We start from the raw sequence: 19,637 nt of genomic DNA, 5'->3' as shown, positions 1-19,637 counted from the left end.
AAACAAGTAGACTGGCAGAGTACCAATCTAGTTCAATAGTGTGACATGCCACACTAAAGTAAACAAGCTAAAAAAAGCAAACTACAAACCCTCCAACACCTAAATTCTATACATCACGTAATCCCGTAAACAACTAATCAGCTATCAGATTTAGGTGTTGTCAACTTCATCCGAAGATGATATCTTCCATATCTTCAAAAGTCTTGAAACCCGGTCATTCATCTTCAACTTGAACGAGTGTAACTTTAAACGAACTATCTCCACAATCTGTTCTTTGTTAGCCTACTAATCCACTTAATTATTGGATCTTTATTTATTACTAGTTATGGGTCAAGTATGTAAATAGTATAAAGTAAGTTTAAGTCACATATGTATTTGTATTAAGTAGAAGGGTCAAATGTGCAGCCTTTAAAGTTTGAAACTGATTTGTGAAGGGACACGATGGTTCACAAAACAACACATCGGTTCTTCATGTCTCTGCACATGTATATATATATGTCAAAGTCAATGTAAACAGTTAATGTGTATGGTAGTTTCTGTTTTTCAATATAATATTCCCACTATTATTATTATTATTATATCATTTCTTTCATTCTCATTTCAATATTACTACAAACAATCTACTGCAAACATGAAGAAAACTAACAAACCAAAGAAGATCTTAGGAAACCCACTGTGTATCAGTGGTATCAGAGCACAGGCGGGAAGAAGAAGAAACAAATTCAAAGCCAAGAACAGGGCCGATCATGAACAGGTTAAAGGCCTCGAACAGGTTTGTTCGGGTGTTGATTCCGTTCGCCAGTTCGGACAGTGGAGAACCACGAAGAACCGAGAGGGTCTTGCACAGGGTAGTGCGGGTGTTGGTTCTGATCCGTGGAGGGAACGTATGGGAATCACGAGGGGTCTTTCGAAGTTGGATATCGGTTCTAGTTCGATGGTACATGGAGAAAGGTTTATGAAACCGGGCATGGTAAACAAGAAGCGGATGGCAGCGAAGCGAATTGTCAAGAAGGCGCAGACCTTCAAATGTGGTTATTTCAGGAGTCTGAAAATCAGATGTTACTCTTGTAATGTCGTTGGTCATAAAGCAATAAACTGTCCCGGTAAGTACCTTGAAGTTTCTTCTCCCGTTTTACATGTTCCTAAAGATTATCTAGTTAAAGGTACCGATTTGGGTACATGGGATGGATGTTGGTTTGTTGATTTATCGTATAAGAAGCATATGACGGGGAATGAAAACATGTTCAAAAACTTGAACAAGTCTCCCGGTGTTGAAATTGGGTTTGTTAATAATAACAAATTTTACTCCATTGGAATTGGAGAAGTTGAAATCATGATAAATGGGCAAACACGAGTCATACCCGGTGTGAATTTTGTACCCGCCTTGAAAAGGAAAAATATTCTAAGTTTGAATCAATTGAATGATCAAGGGTACAATGTAACATTCGATGGTGATGTATGTTACATAAATGACATGTTTGCAATCATGAATGGTCCAAATAACACCGGAGAATTGGTCGGTGAAAATGAACAAGAAAATGATTATTGGAGTGATTATATTGAAAAATTGGATGATCAAAGTGCCAATGAACTTAAGTTGGGAAAAATTGAAGCCGATCTTGAAGGCTACTTTGATTCCAATATTAAACAAGGAGAAAGTTTGATAAAAAATGGTCAAAACCTTGAATCACTTGTGTCCAATGATCCTACTATTTGGGTTACTTTCTTAGACACTTTGCATATTCCCGACTATGTTGAGGAATCAAAAGAATCTTTAAGAATTGAATTTGCAAAGTTTGTCAAATGGTTTTATGAAGAAATGTTTGGGCAAGGAAACAAGGAATACCCGCCTAAACTACCAAATGGATGTGCCATAGAACTTTTGGATCTTTACATGTTTGTTGAAGAAAATGGGGGGGGGGGGGGAGGGTATCAAAATGCCTCCAAAAACAACAAGTGGGCTGAAATAGCCATGAAACTTGGGTTACAAGAGATGTATGCAGAAAACTTAAGGATCATTTATCAAGGCTATTTAGACTTGATGTCATGGAGGTACAATATGGCAAAGAATAGTTTGAAAATGGTTGGAGAGCCGAGTTGCTCGATGGATGTCAAAGTTGAGAGTTTGATTGAAGATAAAGATGCATTCATGGAAGATATCAAAAAGGATGTACATGCTGAAAAACTGGAAGAAGCACCTATTGACATAGAAGATGTTCTAAAAATAGGCGGATCACTACTTGATGAAGACCTTGATGATCTCAACTTGGAAGATTATGAAGATTTGGATGATTTCGTTCTCCTGGACGACGGGGAACCTGCTGAAACTTGAAGTTCAAGACTGCACCAAAATTAAATGGATTAAGGGGGTGAATGTTAGCCTACTAATCCACTTAATTATTGGATCTTTATTTATTACTAGTTATGGGTCAAGTATGTAAATAGTATAAAGTAAGTTTAAGTCACATATGTATTTGTATTAAGTAGAAGGGTCAAATGTGTAGCCTTTAAAGTTTGAAACTGATTTGTGAAGGGACACGATGGTTCACAAAACAACACATCGGTTCTTCATGTCTCTGCACATGTATATATATATATGTCAAAGTCAATGTAAACAGTTAATGTGTATGGTAGTTTCTGTTTTTCAATATAATATTCCCACTATTATTATTATATCATTTCTTTCATTCTCATTTCAATATTACTACAAACAATCTACTGCAAACATGAAGAAAACTAACAAACCAAAGAAGATCTTGGGAAACCCACTGTGTATCATTCTTCTAGTTTTTCCGGCGGTCACAACTGGTTATTAAAGAATCTCGAGTTTCTTTCCTGCCAGGCAAAATAAGCCGTCGCAGCAACAAGTTTACGAATAACCCAAATGAGTCGTTTAGATTTAGCGTTAGGAATCACCCACGCCACCACATCCTCCCATTTCCCATCAATCTGAATCATATCCATCTTCTTGCGGATTAAGGCCCAAATCTGGTTTGAGTATGGACACTCGAAAAATAGGTGTTCATGTGTTTCCAACCCTCTATTACAAAGGAGACAACACATCATATTAGCATTACCCGCAGCATTGTTCCACAACTGGATTCGATCTTGAGTTGCTAGCTTCCTCCTACAAATCAGCCAATAAAGAAACGGATGTCTTGGTATAGTAAAAGAAGACCACACCATGTTGTACCAGTTAGCCCGTTGACCTGTTTCTCTTAGCGAATCCCACGCCACCTTTGTAGAAAAAGGTTCCGTAGAATCACCTTGTTTCTTCCACATGATGGTATCTACTTTATGCGGCACTATTGAGATCGGATTGAGCTGAAAGAGTATTGGAAACGCATCCCGCCACGTATCCGGCCACATCCATCTATTATCATGTACCACATCGGCCACTTTCGAGTAGATGGATAACCCTTCGCGATTCATTTGTCTAGGGGTAATATATGAGCTTAGAGTGTGACAACCCTCACTAAATCAGGTATCCGTACGGTTTAATTAATAATTAATTGCTGCTTAATTACTGTGCTTACTTGAAATTACTGATGAACTGCTACTTGAATTCTGATACTTGTATATTCCTGCATCATACTTTGATTACCGTCACTACATTATTTACATGCTGAACTCTAGTGATAAACATGATGCACAAAAGCACAGTAGCACTATGAACGGATAACCTATTGAACATGCTGATAAAGCCAACACCAGGCAGATATTGCCTCTAAGGCCTGTATGAGCCAGAAATATTTCACTACACCCATAGTGAGTGTAGGGATACCAGGGTTGTAGAACTGCGTCTCTAGGGATAAGATACAATGACAAGATGTGCCTAGGACATACACTAAGCACAAAACTTAGCACTTTATAAACAATTCAGCTTTTAGCTAACTAATAAAGTGCCAAAACATGAGAAAAATATTACTAGACACTTTCCAAAGTGTCGGGAATAAGTTGTGTCAAAAATGGTATTCACGACACTCTAAAGCTTTGTTAAGCGCTTTAACGGATTACTATCCAACCGAACAACCGGACTATACCCGGAACATAAAAATATTGTCATTAACATTATTGATCTTTTTCTGAGCCAGTTAGGGTCCCTGAATACCCTAACACCCGCCCTAAAACACTACACACAACTAACCGAGTTAATCCCTAAACTTAACTAAGTTAACCTAACTACTAAGCTAACTAATGGTTAGAAATGGACTAGAACCCCCCCCCCCTCCTAACCGTCCCCAACTAAGGGGGGACACACTTGGTACACTTTTGATTATTTTATTTCTTTGTGTCTAATATCTTTGTGACATTGAAACCATTGGTCCATGATCTCTAATTTGCCTATAAGTACTAGAGAATGCACATAAGATCATTCACATCACAACCTCACTCAAACACACACCTCTCTCTCCCTCAAAAACTTTCGGCCGAACACCCCCTTGCTCATCCACCCATTTTCGAGTTTCCATCTTCACATTCCAAGATCATACAAGCATCAAGGGTCACGCATAAGGAGTCTTAGTGCACTCGGAGCTCGAATGACCTCATTCTCTAGCTTTTATCCTCTCGTTTTGCGCTTAGATTCTTCCCTAGCCTCGAGCTAGTGGTATGTTGCTTAAAACACTTACTCGAACTATTTTGAAGTGGTTAATATGATGTTTAACGGTTAAAACTCGAAATCTTACAAGATGATGCTTTAAAGTTTACTAAAAACACAAATAAAGATGGTTAAAAGCTTATAATTTGTGTAAATGTTGTAGTAATTAAATTGTGTGGTTATTCGGACCCGATCTATGTTGTGGTAGCTCGGATCATCATTTAACCCGGGTTAGTCATGACCATGGATCATGACATAAGGTTATTTTGAATGAAACAAGGGTTAAAGGGTGAAACTCTACCACACACGAATCATGAACTTGTGTAAAAGCATTTTTACTTGTAAAATAGTGTTTAAAACTAGTAGATCTACGTATCTACAAGTGGTATTTTCAAAGGACCGAGTGTCAAGAAAATCATGTTTTCTAAAAACGGATCTTATGATAACTAGAATGATTTTTAGAACACACAAGTGTGTAAACACTTGTGTAACGCAAAGTTTCGAGAAAATAACTATTTTTGTAAAACTTACAAGAAGATGTAAAGACGGACTTTCTATAAAAACGGGGTTTTTACGAAACTAGATTGAATGGTATAAAGATCCGCTAAAAGTAATGAGATTTACTTCGTATTTTTGAGTAAATCATAAGTTCATGTGAATTATGCGATTAACATATATATTAACTAGTTTGTTGTGTTGGAAATTGTGTTGATCGAATAAGAAAATTGTTGAATTGATTTGTAAAAGAAAATGATACGCTTGAAAGCGTGGCCACCTCCAGTTACAGAGGAAACTCTGGCGAAATTTTTCCAAAAATCTAACACTTAGAATTATTTTCACTATAAGTGTTAGACACACTTTTTGACATGTTTACAAATATATAAGTTTCGTCACGACTTTATTTACAAATATCGGAGGTGGGATTTTCACAAAATTAAACGTGAAAAATATATATTTAGTAAATATATTTTCACAACATTATTTGTGATTATTTTTTGAAGTATATAATATTATTTTTAGGGTAAAAATAATATTATCGAACATTAACGAATCCAAAATAATACGAACGCTTTCACGATAAATATATAAGTTACACCGGTAATGTTTATTACCACTTGATCGTTAAAACGTAACTTACGCAATTTAAAGAAATATTTATGCACGCGTATATTCGCCAAAGTATTATTTTGGGAAAATTTTGTAAGGTAAAAATATAATATTTTTGAGAAAAATATTTATATTTTGGAGTTAGAAATAAATATATATTAAGTGAGACTTAACAATATATTACGAACACACATGTATTAAATCCCCCATCCTTGGGAAAGAAAATCACTACCAAGTATTTACCAAATGTAAACATGAAATAGTTGTCTAACTATTTCCCAAAAACTTAAACCATAAAGCTAAGGCACGGCCGTCCGTCTAATAGAGTTAGAACTTGTAGGTCGTTGCACAGCTGCTTGCTTTCGGAGACATACTTGGTAGAGACGCACCTTTGTGAGTTCATGTCCCCCTTTTCTCTTAACTGTTTTCAGTTTTCTAAACTGCGGGGGTGAAATACATGTTACTATGATTACGAATATTTCTTACATGGTATGGTTAGCGTAAGGAGGGTTACTATTTAGATCATGTGAATGGGTAGGCGGAAACTTGAGGTCATTAATCCTCAGGGTAGGACTGAGGGGCAGGAGCGATAGATCTATTTGGGTGTAGCGAGCCCAGTCCCAGGCCCAGCATAACGGCCCTCGGGATGACTTTGTACCCGGCGCATAAATCTGCTAGGTTTGAGCCTTCCTACTTGCATTTCACACATATCAATGGCCTTGCAAACCATTGGTGATCTCTTTTTCCTTATTTGCTACATACTAGGATTTTGATAAATACAAAGGTTTATTTACTCGCTTACACATGAACTCGCTCAACATTATTGTTGTTTTTCAACTTACATGTATTTCAGGGAATTAAGGAATCTGGCACGGTATGGCACGTTTTCCCGCTGCACTATTTCCGAGGTCATCCGGGTTTAGGGAATGTGACTCTTTCCTGGACAAGTCACAGACCTTAAACCATGTTTATGTTATGTTTGACTTTGTAATGTTTGTTGAACAATGTTTATGTCATTAGGGTGTGTTCCCGTTAAAACAATGTTGTTGTTTTTGGATTTTAAAACTTAATTGAATGGATGATCTTGCATGGTAAAAATTCATATAGCTTTGTTATGGTTAAGCTATGGTATTAAGAAGTCACACCAAATTAACCACGCTTCCGCAAAGCCAGGGTGTGACAGCTTGGTATCAGAGCTCTGATCATAGCGAACTAGGATTCCTTCTCGAGTCTAGACTATGATCACTAGGGCTCTCACGAAAACATTTTTACTGCATACCACTTAAGTCCAGATCCAAAACGTTTTTACAAACAAATGTTGAGCACATTTTATTTATTATTTTTAGGCTTAGTCTTGGAGGCTGAGGCTCGGTCTTGGAGGCCGAGGCTCGATCTAAGAGATCGAGGTAGATAGCTAGTGAGACTAGGAAGAGTAGGCTCAGTCTTGGAGGCTGAGGCTCGGTCTTGGAGGCCGAGGCTCGATCTAGGAGATCGAGGTAGATGGCTAGTGAGACTAGGAATAGTAGGCTCAGTCTTGGAGGCTGAGGCTCGGTCTTGGAGACCGAGGCTCGATCTAAGAGATCGAGGTAGAGGGCTAGTGAGACTAGGGAGAATAGGCTCAGTCTTGGAGGCTGAGGCTCGGTCTTGGAGGCCGAGGCTCGATCTAAGAGGTCGAGGTGGACGATAGAGCAGTCTTAGAGACTGGGAGGAATTTGGCTAGTGGGACTAGGAGTGTCAGTCTAGGAGACTGGGAGGCTAGTGGGACTAGGAAAACTATGTGATTTCTTACTTGGTGACTAATGTGTTTACCTGATTGTATGACTGATTATTTGTGCATATCTGTGTTTATGTTACAGACATCATGAGTCGCCTGTGCCATGCGACATGTTTGTGCGTATGTGACTCAGACACCACCGGACCTAGACCTGTAGTATCTGATGACCTAGCATCTTCAGAGCATGAGGTGCACACGTCGGACGTTTCCAGCACGGACGAGGACGACTTCCAGCCCTTCGCGCTACCTGACGGGGCTGATGAGCTCGCCGATGGCCCTCTTGTTGAGTACCTACCGTTAGTGGAGATTCCTGCTCCCATACCCTTAGCTGTTTACCCTGCCTACGATTTACTTCTTGACGCCGAGGCTGACGACGACATTGATCTGTTTGACGATGATCTCCTAGGGGACGATGAGGAGGGCAAGGCCCTCATAGCCGACGGAGGACTTTTATTGCTTGCAGATGCTCCAGCTGTGGAGTCACCTGCACACTCACCTGCTCTAGACTCCTTCGAGTCTGTGGCCTCCGCACCTTCCCACACTCTGAGCGCACAACACTTTTCACATGGTTCAGATCCTGACCAGGCATCCTCTGTTGCCCCTATGCCTAGCTTTGCTTTCGACCACGAGGATGTGGAGGATTCCGATCCTATCTTTCCCCCGAGATTCGACCCGGATCAGGATATAGAGTTTATACCGATGGATCAGCCTATGGAGGATCCAGTCGACCCAGCTGACCCAGTGGATCCCATCGACCCCGAGTTTGACTTTGAGATGGCTTTTGATGATCCCGAGCCTGCCATCACCCCTGAGCAGGCAGCCGCTCTAGACCCTGTGCTCGAGCATGACCCCGTTCATGTTGACATGCCTATTGAGCCTGTGATTGCTGACCCACCTGTAGATGATCACCCTATGGATGCTCCGTTGTTGGAGGGAGATCATGTCATTGCTGCTGATCATGTTGATCACCCACTTATTGCTGATGCACCTGTTCACCCTTTTGTTGCTCCCCCACCTGATCCTGTTCCATTAGAGCCTGAGCATGCACTGTTCGCGACACACATGGATCCACCAGATGAGCACGCTCAGCACGGGTGGATTCCTGCTGATGATGATGTTCCACCTATTCCCCCTCATATCCCTGATGCACGACACGTTGATTTCTCTTTTCCATTTCCTCAGTTTACACCTCCAGCGCGACCTGGAGAGGGTTCCTCGGCCCATCTCTTTGGGCATGTGCCGACATCTGTTCCCTTCATGCCACAGTTTCCACCTGTTCTACCCCCTGTTTCTCCATATCATGTGGCACCTTTTGATCCCGCCAGAGAGCCGTTTCTCTGGTCATCACCACCTGTTATGCCACCGACCGACCCCTACCATCCCTTCCATGTGGGGCACACTATTGAGGACGTTTTGATGTCTTTTGTTTTTCAGCACGAGGCACACACACAGCGCATTCAGGAGCTGGAAAGAGCTCAGCCGCCGCCGTGTCAGTGCCAGGGTCAGACCCACTCTCCTTTGCAGCCTTCTCGACCTGTACCACCAGACTATGCTGCACGCCTCTTTGCACTGGAGCAGCAGGTTGCTTCTTTCATTCGTACTCAGAGAGCCATGGAGGAGGACTGGCTCCAGTTGCGTCGTTTGTTTTACACTCACTTTCCCCCTCCTCCACCGCCATCCGTATAGAGCTCATCAGTACCGTTTGAGTAGACGTTGGTGAGAAGACATCGATTGCTTTTGACTGCACAACATTTTTGGAGACTACTTTTGTTTATGACTTTTGTTGATTTTGTACATGGGATGTAGTGACACTGATTTGATATAGTTTTTGGACAGGGGTGATGTAGCCCCTGGTTGATTGACGATTGTATGACACTGTGATGTACTGATACACTTACTATGTGGTCTCGCTATATGGCAATCGCAGTATTCTCATCATATTTGATGCTTGATTGATTATTTATGTTTTGATGACATGGGATGTTGTGTGAATGATATTTGTGATAAGAGATGATATGTGAATGATATACTGATAACATGAGATGTTATGTACTATTACTATTATTATATACGCGCGTTTTATTATGGCCTGACCGACGTAAACACATCTTTAGAAGACGCCGTCGAGACGTCAAGAACCGCAAATGCCTACAAATCAGGCAGAACTCCAGCAAATCATTGCTGCTGCCATTGCTCAATACGCCGCCTCTCAAGGAGGGATTAGTGGAAGCAACTCTAGCAACACTGGCAACAACAACCCACCTCATGGTAATACTAACTCATTTAGACATACCATGACCTAAATAGGATATCTATGGCAAAGACGCTAATGCCGTTCACATGTTATACTGTACGTGCAGGGTGCACCTACAAGCAGTTTCTAGACTGCAAGCCGGTCAACTTTGATGGCACAGGAGGTGCTGTCGCCTTTGTTCGTTGGGCTGAGAAAACCGAATCTGTTCTTCGCATGAGCAAATGCGCACTAGATCAGCAAGTCACCTATATCTCTGGGCTATTCTTGGATGGAGCCCTATCTTGGTGGAATTTGCAAGTACCGACACTTGGTGAAGCTGCTGCCTACGCGCTGACCTGGACCGAACTGAAGGAACTTATGCGCAAAAAGTACTGTTCCCGCGCTGAAATCCAAAGATTGGAGACAGAGTTCTGGCATTTAAAGATGGAAGGTTCAAAGATCGCAGAGTACGTTCAGAGGTTCCACGACTTATCACATGTGGTACCCTACATGGTCACTCCAGAGTTCAAAAGGATTGAACGTTTTATTTGGGGATTAGCTCCTCAAATCATAAGCATGGTGACCTCCTCCAAGCCGGCGACTATTACTGAGGTGATTGATTTGAGCGTGGCTCTCACTGAGGAAGCTATTCGCCTGAACAAGTTTGATGAAGCTGAGCCAAAGAAGAAAGAGACTCATGTGGAGTCATCAGGAGGTAACAAGCGGAAGTTTTCGAACTTCAAGCAAGGCACTAGCGGTGTGGTTAAGAGAGGGGAATCAAGCACGCCAGCTCAGGTTACAGCTGGTAGTGGGAAGAAAGGAAAATGATACATGGGCGCCCAGCCCATGTGTAATACCTGCCAACGCCACCATTCTGGCCGTTGTGGTTTGAAAGTTTGTGAAGCTTGTGGAAAGACTGGCCACTTGAAGGATTCTTGTTGGGCCATAGCTGGCCAGAGAGGCCAGGGAGGATTCGGAAACAGAAACACCAACCGGGGCGGAAATGGAAATCGCCCACAAGGGAATAATGGAGGTGATGGAAATAGAGTCAACAATGCTAATCAAGCGGGCGTTGTGAACCGTAATCAGAGGAATAACCAAGCTGGTGGAAATGGGCAAAGATCCGGATGCTTCAACTGTGGTGATCTTGGACATTACAAGAGGAACTGCCCGAAGTTAAACCAGGCCCGTGGTAGAGTATTTAACATTGAAGCAAGGGAAGCACGCCAGGACCCCAATGTTGTCACTGGTACGTTCCCTGTAAACCAACGCTATGCATCCGTTTTATTTGATACTGGCGCCGATTATAGCTTCGTGTCGTTAGAGTTTAAGAATATGCTTGGTTTAGCCGCTAGTAAATTAGATATTCCGTACTCGATCGAATTGGCTAATGGAAAGTTGGTAGAAGCCAATGAAGTTATCAGAGGTTGTGTGATCGAATTGGGAGAGCGTGAGTTTGCTCTGGATCTACTACCAGTCCAGTTGGAAAGCTTCGACGTGGTGGTAGGAATGGATTGGTTATCAGGCAACAAGGCAGAAATAGTTTGTCACGAAAAGGTCGTGCGTATCCCAACCGAAGATGGTGAGACCATTGTGGTGCACGGAGAGAAGCGTGATACGCCGTTAAGGATTATCAGCTGCTTGAAAGCACGAAAGTGTTTACAGAAGGGATGTGCTGCCTTTCTGGCACACATTGTAGATAAGAAAGCTGAAGAACCGAAGATCGAAGACATCCCTGTCGTGAGGGAATATCCAGAAGTCTTCCCAGAAGACTTGCCTGGATTGCCGCCTCTGAGGCAAGTGGAGTTTCGCATCGACTTAGTTCCAGGCGCCGCGCCTGTGGGTAAGGCACCCTATAGACTTGCTCCGTCTGAGATGCAAGAACTGTCGACACAACTTCAAGAGTTGTTAGACAAGGGGTTTATCCGACCAAGCTTCTCGCCTTGGGGAGCTCCAATTTTGTTTCTCAAGAAGAAGGACGGTAGTTTCCGTAAGTGTATTGACTACCGGGAGTTGAATAAGCTGACGATCAAGAATAGATACCCTCTGCCAAGGATTGATGATCTGTTTGACCAACTGCAAGGTTCAAGCTTTTATTCAAAGATCGATCTTCGATCTGGATACCATCAGTTAAGGATACAAGAGGAGAGTATCCCGAAGACAGCCTTCAGAACTCGATATAGACACTACGAGTTTCTAGTCATGCCGTTTGGGTTGACAAACGCACCTGCAGTATTCATGGATTTGATGAATAGAGTTTGCAAGCCGTACTTGGATAAATTCGTGATAGTGTTCATCGATGATATCTTGATTTATTCAAAGACGAAGGCTGAACACGAACAGCATTTAAGGGCCATTCTGAAATTGCTGAAGAAGGAACAGCTGTATTCCAAGTTCTCTAAGTGCGAGTTTTGGCTACGAGAAGTCCAGTTCCTTGGACACGTGGTGATGGTGATGGAATTCATGTTGATCCCACAAAGATTGAAGCGATCAAGAATTTGGAAACGCCAAAGACGCCAACCGAGATTCGACAATTCTTGGGTTTGGCTGGCTAGTATCGGAGATTCATTGAGGATTTTTCGAAAATCGCTCAACCATTGACGCTCCTCACGCAGAAAGATAAGAAGTTTGATTGGGGAATCAAACAGGAAGAAGCATTCCAGATATTGAAAGATAAGCTCTGCAATGCGCCAATCTTAGCACTACCGGAAGGTACGGATGATTTTGTGGTATACTGCGACGCTTCACGTCAAGGATTGGGTTGTGTGTTGATGCAACGCCAAAAGGTTATTACTTACGCGTCACGCCAGCTGAAGGTACATGAAAAGAACTATAGCACACACGATTTGGAACTAGGCACAGTGGTTTTTGCTTTGAAGATCTGGAGACACTACCTTTATGGTACGAAGTGTACAATCTTCACAGATCACAAGAGCTTACAGCACATATTCAACCAGAAGGAGTTGAATATGAGACAAAGACGATGGGTTGAGCTGTTGAACGATTATGACTGCGAGATAAAGTATCATCCAGGGAAGGCGAATGTGGTCGCCGATGCCCTAAGTCGAAAGGAGAGAATCAAGCCCATAAGGGTTAGGGCTTTGGAGATGATTATCCAAACCGATCTTTCCTTGCGCATTCGTGCCGCGCAAAAAGAAGCTCTCAAGGAAGGGAACCTTGAAGAAGAATATCTCCGTGGGATGGAGAAGCTATTGGTACCAAACGGGGAAGGAATGTTATGTTTTGAGAAAAGGATTTGGGTTCCTTTGTTTGGAGGTTTAAGGAAGGTTATTTTCGATGAAGCTCACAAATCACGGTACTCTATCCACCCAGGAGCGGATAAGATGTACCAAGATCTTAAAGATTATTATTGGTGGCCTAGGATGAAAGGCGATGTTGCTGTTTATGGAGCAAGTGTTTAACATGCGCTAAAGTGAAAGCGGAATACCAGAAGCCTTCAGGACTTCTGCAACAACCAGAGATTCCCAAGTGGAAATGGGAACAAATCTCCATGGATTTTATTACAAAGTTGCCAAGAACGCCAAAAGGCCATGACACTATTTGGGTAATAGTGGATCGATTAACGAAGTCAGCGCACTTCTTACCTATCAGAGAGAAGGATAATACGAGCAAGTTGGCCGAAATTTACATGAGAGAAATTGTTACACGCCATGGAGTACCTCTCTCCATCATCTCTGATAGAGACGGAAGGTTCGTCTCAAGGATTTGGCAATCCTTCCAAGAAGCTTTTGGCTCACAATTGAATATGAGCACCGCGTTTCACCCGCAGACCGACGGGTAAAGCGAACGGACGATACAAACTTTGGAAGACATGCTGAGAGCGTGTGTTATGGATTTGGGCGGTAGCTGGGATAAGCATTTGCCTTTGGTCGAATTTTCATACAACAACAGCTACCACGCCAGTATTGGTGTCGCGCCATTCGAAGCTCTTTATGGCCGCAAGTGCAGATCACCGCTTTGTTGGTTTGACGCAGGTGATAGACAGTTGGTTGGTCCTGATGTGGTCCAGGAAACCACAGATAAGATTGCACAGATCCGAGATCGCATCAGTGCGGCTCGTGACCGTCAGAAAGCCTACACGGATCGAAAAAGGAAGCCTCTGGAGTTTGAGGTAGGTGATATGGTTTTGTTGAAGGTATCACCCTGGAAGGGTGTGGCACGCTTCGGGAAGCGTGGGAAGTTGAATCCGCGGTATATTGGCCCGTTCAGAATTCTAGAAAGAATTGGGTCCGTAGCATACAAGTTGGATCTACCTGCCGAACTGAATGGTGTTCACGATACGTTCCACGTATCAAATTTGAGGAAGAGTCCAACGCAAGATACCGTTGTCATTCCTACCGACGAAATTCATGTTGACGACACGCTCCACTTCGTTGAAAAACCCGTTGAGGTTACGGATTGGAAGGTGAACAAGACCCGCCGGAGCAGTGTCAAGCTCGTCAAGGTTTGTTGGAATGCCAGACATGGTCCTGAATACACCTGGGAACGTGAGGACCGGATGAAAGAGAAATACCCTCACTTATTTCCCGAGAACCCTGCGACTAGAAGCAGAACTTAAAATTTCGGGACGAAATTTTTCTAACGGGGGGAGAATGTCACAACCCTCACTAAATCAGGTATCCGTACGGTTTAATTAATAATTAATTGCTGCTTAATTACTGTGCTTACTTGAAATTACTGATGAACTGCTACTTGAATTCTGATACTTGTATATTCCTGCATCATACTTTGATTACCGTCACTACATTATTTACATGCTGAACTCTAGTGACAAACATGATGCACAAAAGCACAGTAGCACTATGAACGGATAACCTATTGAACATGCTGATAAAGCCAACACCAGGCAGATATTGCCTCTAAGGCCTGTATGAGCCAGAAATATTTCACTACACCCATAGTGAGTGTAGGGATACCAGGGTTGTAGAACTGCGTCTCTAGGGATAAGATACAATGACAAGATGTGCCTAGGACATACACTAAGCACAAAACTTAGCACTTTAATAAACAATTCAGCTTTTAGCTAACTAATAAAGTGCCAAAACATGAGAAAAATATTACTAGACACTTTCCAAAGTGTCGGGAATAAGTTGTGTCACTAAAAATGGTATTCACGACACTCTAAAGCTTTGTTAAGCGCTTTAACGGATTACTATCCAACCGAACAACCGGACTATACCCGGAACATAAAAATATTGTCATTAACATTATTGATCTTTTTCTGAGCCAGTTAGGGTCCCTGAATACCCTAACACCCGCCCTAAAACACTACACACAACTAACCGAGTTAATCCCTAAACTTAACTAAGTTAACCTAACTACTAAGCTAACTAATGGTTAGAAATGGACTAGAACCCCCCCACCCCTTCCTAACCGTCCCCAACTAAGGGGGGACACACTTGGTACACTTTTGATTATTTTATTTCTTTGTGTCTAATATCTTTGTGACATTGAAACCATTGGTCCATGATCTCTAATTTGCCTATAAGTACTAGAGAATGCACATAAGATCATTCACATCACAACCTCACTCAAACACACACCTCTCTCTCCCTCAAAAACTTTCGGCCGAACACCCCCTTCTCATCCACCCATTTTCGAGTTTCCATCTTCACATTCCAAGATCATACAAGCATCAAGGGTCACGCATAAGGAGTCTTAGTGCACTCGGAGCTCGAAGGACCTCATTCTCTAGCTTTTATCCTCTCGTTTTGTGCTTAGATTCTTCCCTAGCCTCGAGCTAGTGGTATGTTGCTTAAAACACTTACTCGAACTATTTTGAAGTGGTTAATATGATGTGTAACGGTTAAAACTTGAAATCTTACAAGATGATGCTTTAAAGTTTACTAAAACACAAATAAAGATGGTTAAAAGCTTATAAGTTGTGTAAATGTTGTAGTAATTAAATTGTGTGGTTATTCGGACCCGATCTATGTTGTGGTAGCTCGGATCATCATTTAACCCGGGTTGGTCATGACCATGGATCATGACATAAGGTTGTTTTGAATGAAACAAGGGTTAAAGGGTGAAACTCTACCACACACGAATCATGAACTTGTGTAAAAGCATTTTTACTTGTAAAATAGTGTTTAAAACTAGTAGATCTACGTATCTACAAGTGGTATTTTCAAAGGACCGAGTGTCAAGAAAATCATGTTTTCTAAAAACGGATCTTATGATAACTAGAATGATTTTTAGGACACACAAGTGTGTAAACACTTGTGTAATGCAAAGTTTCGACAAAATAACTATTTTTGTAAAACTTACAAGAAGATGTAAAGACGGACTTTCTATAAAAACGGGGTTTTTACGAAACTAGATTGAATGGTATAAAGATCCGCTAAAAGTAATGAGATTTACTTCGTATTTTTGAGTAAATCACAAGTTCATGTGAATTATGCGATTAACATATATATTAACTAGTTTGTTGTGTTGGAAATTGTTTTGATCGAATAAGAAAATTGTTGAATTGATTTGTAAAAGAAAATGATACGCTTGAAAGCGTGGCCACCTCCAGTTACAGAGGAAACTCTGGCGAAATTTTTCCAAAAATCTAACACTTAGAATTATTTTCACTATAAGTGTTAGACACACTTTTTGACATGTTTACAAATATATAAGTTTCGTCACGACTTTATTTACAAATATCGGAGGTGGGATTTTCACAAAATTAAACGTGATAAATATATATTTAGTAAATATATTTTCACAACATTATTTGTGATTATTTTGTGAAGTATATAATATTATTTTTAGGGTAAAAATAATATTATCGAACGTTAACGAATCCAAAATAATACGAACGCTTTCACGATAAATATATAAGTTACACCGGTAATGTTTATTACCACTCGATCGTTAAAACGTAACTTACGCAATTTAAAGAAATATTTATGCACGCGTATATTCGCCAAAGTATTATTTTGGGAAAATTTTGTAAGGTAAAAATATAATATTTTTGAGAAAAATATTTATATTTTGGAGTTAGAAATAAATATATATTAAGTGAGACTTAATAATATATTACGAATACACATGTATTAAATCCCCCATCCTTGGGAAGGAAAATCACTACCAAGTATTTACCAAATGTAAACATGAAATAGCTGTCTAACTATTTCCCAAAAACTTAAACCATAAAGCTAAGGCACGGCCGTCCGTCTAATAGAGTTAGAACTTGTAGGTCGTTGCACAGCTGCTTGCTTTCGGAGACATACTTGGTAGAGACGCACCGTTGTGAGTTCATGTCCCCCTTTTCTCTTAACTGTTTTCAGTTTTCTAAACTGCGGGGGTGAAATACATGTTACTATGATTACGAATATTTCTTACATGGTATGGTCAGCGTAAGGAGGGTTACTATTTAGATCATGTGAATGGGTAGGCGGAAACTTGAGGTCATTAATCGTCAGGGTAGGACCGAGGGGCAGGAGCGATAGATCTATTTGGGTGTAGCGAGCCCAGTCCCAGGCCCAGCATAACGGACCTCGGGATGACTTTGTACCCGGCGCATAAATCTGCTAGGTTTGAGCCTTCCTACTTGCATTTCACACATATCAATGGCCTTGCAAACCATTGGTGATCTCTTTTTCCTTATTTGCTACATACCAGGATATTGATAAATACAAAGGTTTATTTACTCACTTACACATGAACTCGCTCAACATTATTGTTGATTTTTCAACTTACATGTATTTCAGGGAATTAAGGAATCTGGCACGGTATGGCACGTTTTCCCGCTGCACTATTTCCGAGGTCATCCGGGTTTAGGGAATGTGACTCTTTCCTGGACAAGTCACAGACCTTAAACCATGTTTATGTTATGTTTGAATTTGTAATGTTTGTTGAACAATGTTTATGTCGTTAGGGTGTGTTCCCGTTAAAACAATGTTGTTGTTTTTGGATTTTAAAACTTAATTGAATGGATGATCTTGCATGGTAAAAATTCATATAGCTTTGTTATGGTTAAGCTATGGTATTAAGAAGTCACACCAAATTAACCACGCTTCCGCAAAGCCAGGGTGTGACATAGAGGGTAGTGCTCATTCCAGTTATCGTACCATAGGAATGTGCGTTCACCATTGCCTATAATAGTCACAAAGAAATTTCTGACAATCTGTCTCATTTGGAGCAGCTTCCTCCAACTCCAACATGTATTATTCTGAATTGGAATTTCCCGTAAGCTTCTATCATGCAAGTGGTACGAATAAACCCAGTCAACCCATAGCAATTTTCTTCGGGAAAGAATGTTGTAAATATGGAAAGCCATTAAAGCTTTATTAACATCGGCTATCCGACGAATCCCCAACCCACCTTCTTTCTTCGGTAAGCAAACAATATTCCAAGACACTTTGGCTTTTTCCTTTAACTATATGGCCTTGACACAATAAAAAACTTCTAAGCTTTTGCTCAAGTTGCTTCACGATACTAACCGGCAAAATGAAAACTAAAGCCCAATAAACATAAAAAGCTGATAGAACCGAAATAATCAATTGAAGTCTACCCGCGAATGAACGAGATTTAGCTTTCCAATCTGTAATTCTGTTTTCCATTTTTCCACCAACACCTTGCAATCTGAATGTAATAATATAGAAGCAATTAATGGGACACCAAGATACCTTATCGGCAAAGACCCTTCATCAAAAGGCATGATAGAACAAATATTACACTTAACTGGATTCGAAACATTGCAGAAAAAAAGGAGTACTCCTTGTGAGACTAGGAATCAAGCCCGCCATATCCTTAAACCCGTTTAGAGCAACCATAATAATCTTCACATAATCAACCTCACCTCTAGAAAAAAGAAAGAGTTCATCTGCAAAACACAAATTAACAATCCTCTACTTCTCACATTTTTTATGTAATCTGAATGAAGATTCAACTAATGTTGCTAGCTGAAGCATAGAAGTTAAAACTTCCATTACAAGCGCGAAATGGTAGGGAGACATGGGAACACCTTGTCTTAGACCCGTTTTACCTTTGAAATACCCAAAAATATTTCCATTCACACTAACTGAGAAAGGCGATGAAGTGATACAATTCATAATCCACTCAGTCATAATCTTATGGAACCCATATCCCTTCAAAATATCACCAAGAAAATCCCAGTCCACTGTATCATAAGCCTTTTGGATGTCTACTTTAAAGGCACATCGAGGGGATTCGATATCCCTATGATAGTTATGCATAAGCTCTTGAACAAGAAGAATATTATCAGAAATTCGTCTACCCGGTACAAAAGCAGATTGATTCAAACTCACCACCTTATCAAGGCCCTCTAAAATTCTATTGGATAGAATTTTAGTAATACACTTATAGATCACATTACAACAAGATATTGGCCGATAATCAGTTACCCGATAAGGAGTAGTCACCTTAGGAATAAGAGCAATGATAGTATGGTTTACCTCTTGGAGCAGGCATTTAGAGGTGAAAAAATCTTTAATAACAGCACAAACGTCATCACCAACAATCGGCCAAGCCTTTTTGGAAAACGCAAAAGAATACCCATTAGGCCCGGGGCCTTGTTATCATCAATAGAGAACATGGCTGACTTAAGCCATTGTTACTTCTTGAACCATATGATCCGCCACATGAGACTCTAACACGTTAGGGAACAAATCTGGAGTCGGCATACGTGAAGTATTACCTTTCTGACCAAGAAAATTGGTAAATTAATTAACAAAAGCTGTAGGAACATCATTACCCTCGTAAAGGTTCCCTTCAACATCTTTGATAACGTTAACACGACTGCGATGATTACTGCATTTAATGGAGTTATGGAAGTATGCTGAATTAGCATCGCCCACCTTTAGCCAATCCACCTTAGCCTTTTGTTTCAAGAATCGTTCCTTGTCAAGCAAGGCTTCTTGAAAAGAAGCCAATAAAGCCGATTCTCTTTGTCT

The 19,637-nt window shown here is 40.9% G+C and overlaps 2 protein-coding genes across 2 annotated transcripts; both read right to left on the bottom strand.

Moving 5' to 3' along the window:
* Window positions 1-2,799: 2,799 nt before the first annotated feature.
* Window positions 2,800-3,432, bottom strand: LOC110942939. Its single transcript, XM_022184699.1, has one exon. It carries the CDS (start codon window positions 3,430-3,432, stop codon window positions 2,800-2,802), a length of 633 nt encoding a protein of 210 aa, XP_022040391.1.
* A 14,579-nt stretch (window positions 3,433-18,011) lies between these two features.
* LOC110942938 lies at window positions 18,012-19,279 on the bottom strand. Its single transcript, XM_022184698.1, has 5 exons — window positions 19,140-19,279; window positions 18,710-19,017; window positions 18,440-18,547; window positions 18,351-18,366; window positions 18,012-18,306 (listed from the first exon to the last, which is right to left on the bottom strand). The coding sequence occupies exons 1-5, from the start codon at window positions 19,277-19,279 to the stop codon at window positions 18,012-18,014; spliced, it is 867 nt and encodes a 288-aa protein (XP_022040390.1).
* Between the last annotated feature and the right edge of the window lie 358 nt (window positions 19,280-19,637).

Source organism: Helianthus annuus, chromosome 5 (assembly GCF_002127325.2).
Source record: "Helianthus annuus cultivar XRQ/B chromosome 5, HanXRQr2.0-SUNRISE, whole genome shotgun sequence".
Classification (NCBI taxonomy): Eukaryota; Viridiplantae; Streptophyta; class Magnoliopsida; order Asterales; family Asteraceae; genus Helianthus; species Helianthus annuus.
This window is presented reverse-complemented; position numbering and strand designations above follow the sequence as displayed.

Excerpts from the sequence above, each read along its gene's own strand:
- LOC110942939 (XM_022184699.1), bottom strand. The coding sequence starts at position 3,432 with ATGAATCGCGAAGGGTTATCCATCTACTCGAAAGTGGCCGATGTGGTA.
- LOC110942938 (XM_022184698.1), bottom strand. The coding sequence starts at position 19,279 with ATGTTCTCTATTGATGATAACAAGGCCCCGGGCCTAATGGGTATTCTT. Across the intron at positions 19,018-19,139 it reads CTAAATGCCTGCTCCAAGAG|AATTTTAGAGGGCCTTGATA; the intron begins GTAAACCATACT and ends TCTATCCAATAG. Across the intron at positions 18,548-18,709 it reads TATTTTTGGGTATTTCAAAG|ATGAACTCTTTCTTTTTTCT; the intron begins GTAAAACGGGTC and ends TGTGTTTTGCAG.